Genomic DNA, 12474 nt, shown 5'->3' on the forward strand with positions numbered 1-12474 from the left:
TTTTTCGCTATAAAACCGCGAAAAAAACGCTCATATTAAAAGAATGCAATCCACATTTTGTATGCACATGCTGCGTTTTTTTCTTGAGCGTAAACGCATTCCGGAAAAAAATGCAGCATGTTCATTAATTTGCGGAATCGCGGGGATTCCGCACACATAGGAATGCATTGATCCGCTTCCCGCATGTGGCTATGTCCACCATGTGGGAAGTAAGCGGATCAGGTGCGGATGGTACCCAGGGTGGAGTAGAGGAGACTCTCATCCAGGCCCTGGGAACCATATAATTGTTAAAAAAAATAAAAATAAATAAAATTTAAAAAATAGTGATATACTCACCTTCTAATGGCCCCCGGAGTCCTCCCGCCTCTCAGCGGTGCACGCGGCGGCTTCCGTTCCCAGGGATGCTGTGTGTGAAGGACCTGGGATGACGTCGCAGTCATGTGACCGTGACGTCATCCCAGGTCCTTCGAACACAGCATCCCAGCCGCCGCGTGCACCGCTGAGGAGATCGGGGGCCGTCGGAAGGTGAGAATAACCATTTTATTTTATTATTATTATTTTTAACATTAGACCTTTTTACTATTGATGCTGCATAGGCAGCATCAATAGTAAAAGATGGTCACACTTGTCAAACACTATGTTTGACAAGTGTGACCAACCTGTCAATCAGTTTTCCAAGCGATCGCTTGGAAAACGCTACCATTCTGCAAGCTAATTATGCTTGAAAAACGCTAGTGTTTAGCGGGAATATGCATGCCAATTCTGCATGCGATATACCCGCGGCAGGAGTTGCGGATTTGCCGTATAAATTTCCGCGGCAATTCCACAACGTGTGCACTTAGCCTCAAACAAAACGCACTTGAAAAAGACTGATATCCAGTAACCTAACACAACCAATGTATTTGGTATCAGGCTTCTTTTGTGTGACAAAAAAGTAATCACTGAAATAGCACCCCAAACTGTGACATGTAGAAACTACAACATGTCCTGCAAAAAATCAGGATCCCATATAGTTGTACTGGTGACCACTTTAGGACTGGGCAATTAGTTTTTTTCACTTTTTTTCTGTCCTATGGTTTTTTTTTTTTTAGCTGAATGGTATCCCATTAGTCGCATTGCTAGGGAGCGTAAGAATTGTTTATTGCAATATTTTAAAGCTGCTGTTAGATTGACCTGAGCATACAAATAGTTAAAAAGTATTGATTGCGATCTGTGTCAATCGCTGCTGTTTTGGGCAGATGCTGGTTGTGTATTTCTCTTCAATTTTTTTCTTATGTGCAGACACTGGCTGTGTATTATGCTCTAATCGCTGCTGTTTCGGGCAGATACTGGTTGTGTAATACTCTGATTGCTGCTGTTACGAGCAGATGATTGCTGTGTATTATACTCTAATCGCTGCTGTCAATGGGCAGATGCTTGCTGTGTATTACACAAATGTAATGGTGTGTATTTTTTTTTTTTTTTTTTTCCCCTCAGTCCCAAACCATTCAAGTCGCGGAGGTTGAGCCACCCCCACAGCCCTCCCCCGAAATGATGCTGCCAAATATACTGAAACCAGAAGAAGGATTAGAAGTATGGAGGAGCTGGGCTCAGACAAAGAACGCCGAACTGGAAAAAGACTCCCAAAACAGACTGGCACCCATAGGACGTATGTACAAATTGTCCTTAAACCCTAGGGAGGATGCTTCTAGTTTTGCGCTGAAATAAGAAATATGGTTAGGTGAAATATTTTGTTCCATTCATCTTGGGCTTACAACTCGCAGCATAGACCTTCAAAACCAGACTGTGGCCATAAAATGTGACTTTGTGAAAAATATTTCATAGCATGTTACAGAATGCATGTTTTTTGCTTCAGTTTCCTTTATGTATTCTAGGGCTAGTTAAGTGTAAGTGGTGTGGACCCGTTTAATTACAGACCATGTGTTTGGGAGAGGGGAAGGATTAGGTGCAGTAGCCAAAATCATGAGTGACCCCCCCAGGAATTACAGGATCAGACAAGCGCCGATGTAATGAAATAGTGCCAAGTAGTAAGACGAGTTCTGGTCTCGCTGCCTGACCGGGTACGACAATACAATGGTCTCATTATATGTCTCCTTCCAGGACGCCAGCTCTTGAGGTTTCAGGAGGATCTCATATCTTCAGCAGTTGCAGAGCTGAATTATGGATTATGTCTCATGACAAAGGAAGCTCGCAACGGCGAAGATGAACCTTATGACCCAGACGTGCTCTACTATATTTTCCTTTGTATTCAGAAGGTGAGTAAAATCTTACTTGTTGGTTACGGTCTGTTTTGTGGCACAACCTAAGGGGAGTATGGTGCAAATTCAGTACCTTGTTGTGTGTGTGGTTTTTTTTTTAACATGTTTGTAATCTTTCTTTCCAGTACCTTTGTGAAAATGGAAGAGTAGATGATATATTTTCAGATCCTTACTATATAAAGTTTACAGAATGGCTTCACCAAGTTCTGAAAACATTTCAGCCAAGAATTACAACCCTTGGTAAGCTATTCCATATTTTGTAATTGGTTAGTGTTCCACATAGGATTTTGTGCATGGATCTATAACCACAGCTGCTCTGAGGGTGAATTGCTTACCGTACTTGTGGGGCCTTGTCCCACTCCAGCATCCTGTACCCGCCGCCCTCTTCTCCCTGATTGACATTGCTCTTCCCAGATCCTTTTGAAGTGTCTCACATATTTTATGACTGCTTAATCTTTTCATAAAACTCTATGCAGCCATAGAACTGAAGACACCCGTCCCCCATAACCACTGTCAATGCAATCTTTGTATTTCCATGAAGCCCAGCCACAGGCTGAGCTTCATAGGATATTGTAATTGTATTCTGCAGTATCACAGCATATTGTACAAGCTATCAAACAATTGCAAGTTGAAGAGACTAAAAAAGTGAAGATGAAGGAAAAAATAAAAAGGTTTTAAAAGCTTAAATTGCCCCTCTTTCCCACCCCCACCCCTTTTTTAAGTTGAAAAATAAAAAAAATTGCTGTTAGTGTCCGTAAAACGGGTCAGATGAACTTATGAAAACTTGGACATTTTCACCCATATTGTCATCTGTCTTTTCTGTCACATCCAAGGGGCACCAATATTTATACATCATTTTAAAATGTACATGATCAAAAGCCGTTTCAGTGTATGTACCCCAAAATGATCCGTAAAAACATTAGCTCATCACTTGCAAAATAAGTCCTAACACTTCTCTTTTAAATTATATATAATTTTTTTTTTACCATTTTACCTTACTTGGGAATTTTTTTGTGAGTAGGTACATTGAATGGTAGTATGGTAAAGTAAATTGTCATTCAAAACTATAATTCGTCCTCCAAAAAAAAATTAGACCTTATGTTATCAAAATAAACAAAGGAAGGGGAGGGAAAATGGAAAACTACAAATGGTCAGGTGGGAAGGTGCGTGTGTGTATTGGTGTGACGTCTGCTGTGTTAAATTATCTTGATCATCTGGATGTCTTATCTGCATTTTGTAAAATGTCAGTGAAGAATTTGTGACTTCTTTAATCTCTGCATTAGTTTATTATTTTTGCATATTTATTTTGTGTGATTTAATTTTGACTAATTCTTAATTTTATTTCTCTTTATTCTAGGTTTCGTCATTCCCAGCCATGTGACAGAGGAGATGCTTTGGGAGTGCAAGCAGCTGGGTGCCCACTCTCCTTCTACATTACTAACTACACTTATGTTTTTTAATACAAAGTAAGTAATCCATAAAGGGAGTGCCACGTATGCGTATAAGTGTGGCGCCGTTGTGGGGGACCGGTATTCACAGCACACTAATGTGGCATCAGTAGATGCCTACTGTATATTCTACCATCTAGTAGAGGTGTCCATACAACGCACAGCAGACTACTACAAGGCCGTTGGTCTGTGGGAAGCTCTGACATTTACCCTTACAGTCACTGCTGTTTAGGGTCCCTTTCTACAATGCCATGCTTTTACAGCGCTGTAGAATAAGTGAAGCATGGGTATTACACACTGGCCAGTGTCCAGCTGTGTGACCGATTAGCCCCTGCTCTAACAGCTGGGATTGGAACATTACACACAAATATGGAGGGAACTGTACATTTCGGTGAATGGGGCAGGGAGAAGCTAATGGGAACATCTGTGATTCCTCATACTAGTCACCTCAGTCCCGACCGTCGCTTTGAAGTCTTTTTTTCTCTGAGCTGTGACAGCATTTAAAAGTAAAGCATACATGTCTGCAGTAATGAAGCCAGTATCTTATTCATGCTGTCTATGGCTTGGACAGTATGAATCAGCCGACGGGTTCCCTTTAACCCTTTCATCACTGCTGTCAAGACAGACTGGCATGGCTGAAGAGGACCTCACCCTCCCTTTGATTTAGGTCGTTAGCAGTTGATATAGTTAATGGATTGGTGGAGACCTGTCCACTGAGGGGGAAATTTATCAAGACTTAATGTGTGCATGTCTCAATAAATTTTGCTGCATCTTCCAGCTGCCTGTGTCCTGGACTAGATTACATTTCTGGTATAATTTATTAATTTGTTTTTTCTCTTTTTCTCTCCCTTACCAGGTATTTTTTGTTGAAAACTGTTGACCAGCACATGAGATTGGCTTTCTCCAAGGTCCTGAGACAAACTAAAAAGAATCCATCAAACCCAAAAGATAAAAGCACCAGCATCCGATACCTTAAGGCCTTTGGAATCCACCAAACAGGGCAACAGAAGGGTAAATCTCTTAGCTTGTGACTACGAGTTGTCTGTGTCTTACGTCCATTATCGATTATACAGGACTCGCTCTCGTTTCAGGTTTTCCAGTTTCAGATGACATGTACGCCGAGCAAATAGAGAATCCTGAAAATCCTCTACGATGCCCCATTAAACTTTATGATTTCTACCTCTTCAAATGGTATGGAAAACATAAATGGATTCTCAATTTGGGGGTTTAATTGTGGAGAAACCAACTACAATAAAATGCAAAGGGAATCAAACCAATTTGCTTGCAGTTTGTCTATTTTCCATCTAAATAGAAATTTAGAGAGATTAAGGACTCATTTCCATATATTTGGCTGCCCAATATTTTTTTTCGCCTTTTTGGAGCTTTAGAAACTTATAAAAGTTTTAAATTGTAAATGGTGCAATGTGCAAAATAAAATAAAAAATAAATATTTGATATTGCTGCATGTGTTATTGCCTGAGTTAATAAAATATTTATCCCATATTGTGGATTTCCCCAAAAAATTGAAACTCCAGAGTTGACGATTTTCAGTTGCCATTTTCCCAAGCATATGTGATGATAAAATAATCAATTGTATGTGCCCCAAGCTATCAATCAGAATGTCAGCTCAACTTGCAAAAAAACAAACCATCTCGAAGCTCTATAAACTAAAAAATAAAGTAGCGCATCTTGAAAAATTGTGACCCAAAACTAATTTTTTTTGTTCCACAAATGTTAAAAAAAAAAATATATATAACCACTTAAAAAAAAAAATAAAAAAAATATATATATATATATATATATATATATATATATCTCCTATACATGTTTGATATTGGCAGAACCGTACTGACATGGAATTAGTAGGTGGGGCGTTTTCGTCTTCATTGGGAATAAATGCTGGCAGATTAGTGGAGATCTGCGTCATGAGACCCCCACACAACACTAAATACCGTGCAGCTAAAGGCACAAGAGATCGTACAACTCATGCCTGAGCGACCACAACAAACAGAGTACAGATTTGATTAAAAAAAAGCATGGTCTTTCTGTTGAATCTGTACTCTTCTTTATGTCTGCACTCTTTAACTCCTATAGATTTTGAAAAAGAAGGTTCTTGACGCACAAATTGGCCAATGCATGGGAGCCCACCAGCCAGGATAAGGCGACCTCTTTCTGATAGCACCCTAAACCTAATATTTGTCAGACATGCCTCTCCCAGGTTAAAAGCCTACAAGTTTAAAAGGCCGGTATTATCCTGCATCAGTTAAAGACTGCATTAGAGCGTTGTCAGACGGATGTATAAATCAGACAACAATGCACGGACTGGACAGCGACTCTCCCCACCTGAGCGTGATGGCTTCATGCAGCCAGTTTGTGCACCAAGTACCTTCATTTCCTATGCTGGGACATACCCTAAATCTTATCCAGCATCCTTGCTAATCCTCAGTCTTATTTCATTTTCAGCCCACAGAGCGTGAAAGGTCGAAATGACACGTTTTACTTGACGCCAGAGCCGGTGGTGGCTCCAAACAGTCCAATCTGGTACTCAACCCAGCCGATCAGTCGAGAGCAGATGGAACAGATGTTGACCCGAATCCTTATTGTCCGTGAAATCCAGGAAGCCATTGTGGTTGCCGGCGCCACCAACATGCACTAAACAACCGGTTCCAGCCGCGGAGGGAATGTGATGGTGAAATAAAATGTACAGACTTTTACACTAAAGACGATGCCTACTTTTTTTCTATTGGTGTAGTAATGAAGCCCTTTTAGGCTTCCATGTTTAAAATAAAGTATAAGAAACCCCCTGCATTGTAGCAAACTATACACAATTGTTAAATCTACGAGTACCAAATTCTTGACGAATGGAGGTGACACAAAAACTTGTAGACAGATACATTTTTGTCTTCCTGCATTTCAAGGGTTTACATGATGGACTTTTGTGGAAGCAGTCGGCTATTTTCTTGCCTATAAGGACTTGTATTCTGAAGAAAAGCAAAATGTTTAACAATTTTATATTGTGTAATGTATAAAAAAAAAAATCCACGTAAGCCAACATATATCGACTTCTCCTCCGGCCCAGGTATCTTGGCCTTAAACTGCTGGCATATGAGCCTCCTGTACATTTCTTGTAATATAATATTGTGTATCTGCTCCAGATATATCCAGATTTCTCATTTGTTCCTAATCTTCTTTGTTTTATTAAGAATGTGAAGCATGTCTTTTTAACATGCAACCGAGCCATGTGTTTTATTCTCAGGGCTGCACTTTTTGGTATTGTGGAGGGGGTTATAAAGCTAGCCATACACTAAGGGCTCCTTCTCACTTGCGAGAAATACGTTTGAGTCTCGCAGGTTAAAACCCTGCTCTGGCGCCGGCACTCCCGAGCGGAGCGTGCAGCTCCATGTATTGCTGTGCGGCTGCACGCTCTGCTCTGGAGTGCTGGCGCAAGAACAGGGTTTTAACCTGCGAGACTCGGATGTATTTCTCGCAAGTGAGAAGGAGCCCTTAAAGGGAATGTCACCAATATTTTAACCTCCAAACTATCTAAACGTGCACTATTGTCCCTTTCCTTTACACGGCCGGTCCAGTCCTCCTTTACCGAGAAATCTGCATTTGAATTGATAAGCAAATGAAGCTGAAGAGCTATTAGTAGAACTGAAGCCTTTGTCACTCCAGCTCTATTCCCTGCCCAACACTGCCTCCTTATGCTTCACTTATGGCTCGTTTTCCTGAAGACACACCGCCTAGAAGCTGCCTGTCAAATAGGAGAAGGATGCGGTGCTGGGTGGGGAATAGAGCTGGTGTGACGGAGGCTTCAGATGTACTAATGGCTCTTTAGTCTCATTTGCATATCAATTCAAATGCTCATTTCTCACTAAAGGATGAACAGAATGGCCATGTAAATCCTGTCACCCCCTCTGATGTGTGCTCAGGCACAGCCTGCATCTTTTCCAGCACATGACAGCTGATTTAATCAGCTGTCATGTGCCCTTAGCAGCCGGTGGAAACACAATCTGCGGATGTTCTGCTACACTTAGCAGGGCTTCAGAAGATCGCAGCTTCAAATCTCCTATGGAAAAAGTTTTTAAAAAATGGTTTTAAAAATATAAATTCCAATCACCCCTCTTTTGCCCCGTTCAAAATAAAACAATTAAAAAAAAATAGACATATTTGGTATCGCCACATTCAGAAACGCCCGATCTATCAAAATATAAAAAGAATCTGATCGGGATTAAGTGTAATGGGGAAAAAAAAAATCAAACCGCCAGAATGACCCTTTTTTTTTTTTCTTCTGCAACATTACAGTAACAGGTGATCAAAACATTGTATCCACCCGTAAGGCCGGCCTCACACTAGCGAGTTTTACGGACGTATGAGCGCATAAACTACGTCCATAAAACTCGCAAAATAAACTGCACAATTATTCTCAATGGGGCTGCTCCTATTAGCCGTATATTACGGTTCAGTATTATACGGCTTTCTACGGCCGTACAAAATCGCAGCATGCTGCGTTTGTCACCGTATTGCGCAAAAAAATCGCCAATGAAAGTCTATGGGGGCGAGAAAAATACGGATTCCACACTGACCAACAGTGTGACTTGCGAGAAATACGCAGCGGTGTTAGTGAAAAGTCGGTAATTCAATTGCCGGCTTTTCATTTCTCCTGCACAAACCCGACAGGATATGAGACATGGTTTACATACAGTAAACCATCTCATATCCCCTTTTTTTTTTTGCATATTCCACACTACTAATGTTAGTAGTGTGTATGTGCAAAATTTCAGCGCTGTAGCTGCTGAAATAAAGGGTTAAATGGCGGAAAAAATTGGCGTGGGCTCCCGCGCAATTTTCTCCGCCAGAATGGTAAAGCCAGTGACTGAGGGCAGATATTAATAGCCAGGAGAGGGTCCATGGTTATTGGCCCCCCCGTGGCTACAAACATCTGCCCCCAGCCACCCCAGAAAAGGCACATCTGGAAGATGCGCCTGTTCTGGCACTTGGCCACTCTCTTCCCACTCCCTGTAGCGGTGGGATATGGGGTAATGAAGGGTTAATGCCACCTTGCTATTGGAAGGTGACATTAAGCCAGATTAATAATGGAGAGGCGTCAATTATGACACCTATCCATTATTAATCCAATTGTTTGAAAGGGTTAAAAAAACACACACACACATGATTTAAAAGTATTTTAATGAAATAAACACAGCGGTTGTTGTAATAATTTATTGTTCTCTCAATCCATCAGGAACACCCTCGCTTGGAAAAATAATAAACGCACAAGATACATACCTTCTGGTGAACCGTCTCGTCCCACGAAGTAATCCATCTGAAGGGGTTAACTAATATTACAGGCAGGAGCCCTGCTAAATGCAGCTGTGCTCCGTGCTTGTAATCCCCGGCGAATGAATGAAATGTAGGTCATTGACCTACATTTCCTTCAGTTGCGGTGATGCGCCCCCTGCTGGATGTCCTCATATGACCTGGAGCGTGGGAAAAAGTTCCCAGGCTGCAGTTCATGAGAACATCCACCAGAGGGCGCCTCACCGCGACTGAAGGAAATGTAGGTCAATGACCTACATTTCATTCATTCGCTGGGGATTACAGGCATGGAGCACAGCTGCATTTAGCAGGGCTCCTGCCTGTAATATTAGTTAACCCCTTCAGATGGATTACTTCGTGGGACGAGACTGTTCACCAGAAGGTATGTATCTTGTGCGTTTATTATTTTTCCAAGCGAGGGTGTTCCTGATGGATTGAGAGAACAATAAATTATTACAACAACCGCTGTGTTTATTTCATTAAAATACTTTTAAATCATGTGTGTGTTTTTTTAACCCTTTCAAACAATTGGATTAATAATGGATAGGTGTCATAATTGACGCCTCTCCATTATTAATCTGGCTTAATGTCACCTTCCAATAGCAAGGTGGCATTAACCCTTCATTACCCCATATCCCACCTCTACAGGGAGTGGGAAGAGAGTGGCCAAGTGCCAGAATAGGCGCATCTTCCAGATGTGCCTTTTCTGGGGTGGCTGGGGGCAGATGTTTGTAGCCACGGGGGGGGCCAATAACCATGGACCCTCTCTAGGCTATTAATATCTGCCCTCAGTCACTGGCTTTACCATTCTGGCGGAGAAAATTGCGCGGGAGCCCACGCCAATTTTTTCCGCAATTTAACCCTTTATTTCAGCAGCTACAGCGCTGAAATTTTGCACATACACACTACTAACATTAGTAGTGTGGAATATGCAAAAAAAAGGGGATATGAGATGGTTTACTGTATGAAAACCATGTCTCATATCCTGTCGGGTTTGTGCAGGAGAAATGAGAAGCCGGCAATTGAATTACCGGCTTTTAACACATATCGCGCTGAATGAAATCTAAATACAGAATATATATATATATATATGTATGTATGTATGTATGTATGTATGTATGTATGTATGTATGTATATATATGTATATATGTGTATATATATATATGTATGTATATGTATATATGTATGTGTGTGTGTGTGTATATATATATATATATATATATGTGTATGTGTGTATATATATATATATATATGTATATATATATGTATGTATATATATGTATGTGTATGTATATATGTATGTATATATGTATATATGTGTATGTGTATGTATATATATGTGTATATGTGTATATATATATATATATGTGTATATATATATATATATATATATATATATATATGTGTATATGTGTGTATATATATATATATATATATGTGTATGTATATGTGTGTATATATATATATGTGTTTTCCCGAACATTTGAGCACATAAATCCATTAGATGTCAGTTTTGCAAGCCTGCGCGAAAATATCGCAGTACGGATGCCATACGGATTACATACGGAGGATGCCATGCGCAAAATACGCTGACACACCCTGACTACGGATCAATATTTTGGGAACATTTCTCCGTATTACGGCCGTAGTACGGACGTATAATACGTGGCGTATTGTCTTACGCCCAGTGTGAGGCCGGCCTAATTGGTGTTGATAAAAATGTCAGCTGGGCTCGTAAAAAATAAGCCCCACATCCTGAAAAATGTAGATGCTACTGTCTTGGAAAATGGTGACTTTTTTTTTTTTAATAAACGTTAGATATTTTTCACCACTTCAATAAAAAAAAAAAAGAACCTATACATGTTTGCGAACTCGTACTGACCTGCAGAATCATAATGGCAGGTCAGTTTTAGCATTTAGTGAACATGGTAAAAAAAAAATCGTAGCATTGCATGGTTTTGGTTTTTTTTGCAATTTCACGGCACATGGAATTTTTTTCCCATTTTCCAGTACGTGATATTCTAAAACCATTAAAAATTACAGCTCGTCTTGAGGAAAAAAAAACAACGAGCCCTTACACGGCCGTATGGACTGAAAAATAAAAATCTTATGGCTTCTACGCTTTCTTTACATTGAATACGGCTGTCACGGTAAGAAAAGCTGGGCAACGCTGAAATAAGGTGAATTGCCGGACTTCAAGTTATGTTTTTTTTTTATACTGATATATATTTTTTGTTTGCACATGTTTTGGGGATGGTTATCTTGCTTGAGTTTCCATTAACATCATAGATGTGCTATACAGCAGACACGTGGAGTATAGGAAACAGTATAGGGATGTTCATTGACTTCTATGGGAGATTGACACAGATGATTGCTGTGAAGTCATCTCTACAATTGTGAGGCTCCGTAACAACTGAAAGTGCAGGAGTGTATGTAGATGTGTTTTAAAATAGGAAAAAAATCACTAAACACAATCTAAAACCTCAAGGTGATTTTAGCTACTTGCACAGATGTGTGTTATGTTAGCTGCTGCAGTTTTCTATGCAAGGTGCAATAAATTTAGAGGCGCTCGCACAGAATGTGAAGGAAAAAGTGCTATAAAAATCCAATATTGGTTAAAGGATATTGCAAAAAAAAAAAAAAAGGTACCGTAAATCCTCAGAATAATAAAGCACCAGCAGCCTAGATGACATTTTACAAAACTCACTTGGAACATTATCCTGTCTGGCCGTAGTAGCCCTAATAAAAAAGGCTATAAAATGCAAACCGCTGACTATGAATGCAGCCTTATAGAACTGAACATGCCCTAGAATTTGCATCCATTAGGGTATGTTTCCACGGTACGTAAACGCTGCTTGTTTGACGCTGCAGCGTCAAACAAGCAGCGTCCAGATGTTCCAGCATAGTGGAGGGGATTTTATGAAATCCCGTCTCCACTATGCGTGGAAACCCGCACGCGGCGGCCCTGCGACTCCGGACATGCTGCGCGTCTTTTCAGAACGCAGCATGTCCGTACACCTTGCGGGGACGCAGCGTCCCCGCAAGGCATATCACAGGGCCCTATGGCGAGGGGTGCGATGATCCCGGATGTGTACTGTACACATCCGGCATCATCGCGTCCCAGAAAGGGGGCGGGGCTTAGCGCCGAGTGGCTTCGCCGCTGCGGCGATCCCGCCGGCAAACCGTACCGTGGAAACATACCCTTAGGCTACGTTCCCACAATGAGCTTTTGCAGGGTATGTTCCCACGGTCAGGAAGCGGCAGCGCTTTGGAAGCAGCACATGTCCGCTCCGGCTTTTGAACACCGGTGATTCCGCATGTGTTCATTGAACCGTGTGGAATCACCGCGCCCAATACATTGTATGGGAATATTTATCTTGAGGAGACTGAGCGCCTCCACAAGATAAATTGACATACTGTGGTCTGGAAAGACGCGCCGCATGTCCGT

The 12474-nt window shown here is 41.1% G+C and overlaps 1 protein-coding gene across 5 annotated transcripts in view; it reads left to right on the forward strand.

Moving 5' to 3' along the window:
* QRICH1 (glutamine rich 1) overlaps nt 1-6856 on the forward strand; it is a 35109-nt gene extending 28253 nt beyond the window's left edge. For all 5 annotated transcript variants that reach the window (XM_077276460.1, XM_077276457.1, XM_077276458.1 and 2 more), the window contains 7 exons: nt 1477-1648; nt 2101-2255; nt 2384-2498; nt 3616-3724; nt 4563-4717; nt 4798-4897; nt 6170-6856. In XM_077276460.1, coding sequence (XP_077132575.1) covers nt 1477-1648; nt 2101-2255; nt 2384-2498; nt 3616-3724; nt 4563-4717; nt 4798-4897; nt 6170-6362 — 999 coding nt within the window. In that variant the 3' untranslated portion in view covers nt 6363-6856. The remainder of the gene's footprint in view (nt 1-1476; nt 1649-2100; nt 2256-2383; nt 2499-3615; nt 3725-4562; nt 4718-4797; nt 4898-6169) is intronic.
* Nucleotides 6857-12474: the final 5618 nt, after the last annotated feature.

Source organism: Ranitomeya variabilis, chromosome 8, assembly GCF_051348905.1.
Source record: "Ranitomeya variabilis isolate aRanVar5 chromosome 8, aRanVar5.hap1, whole genome shotgun sequence".
Lineage (NCBI taxonomy): Eukaryota > Metazoa > Chordata > Amphibia > Anura > Dendrobatidae > Ranitomeya > Ranitomeya variabilis.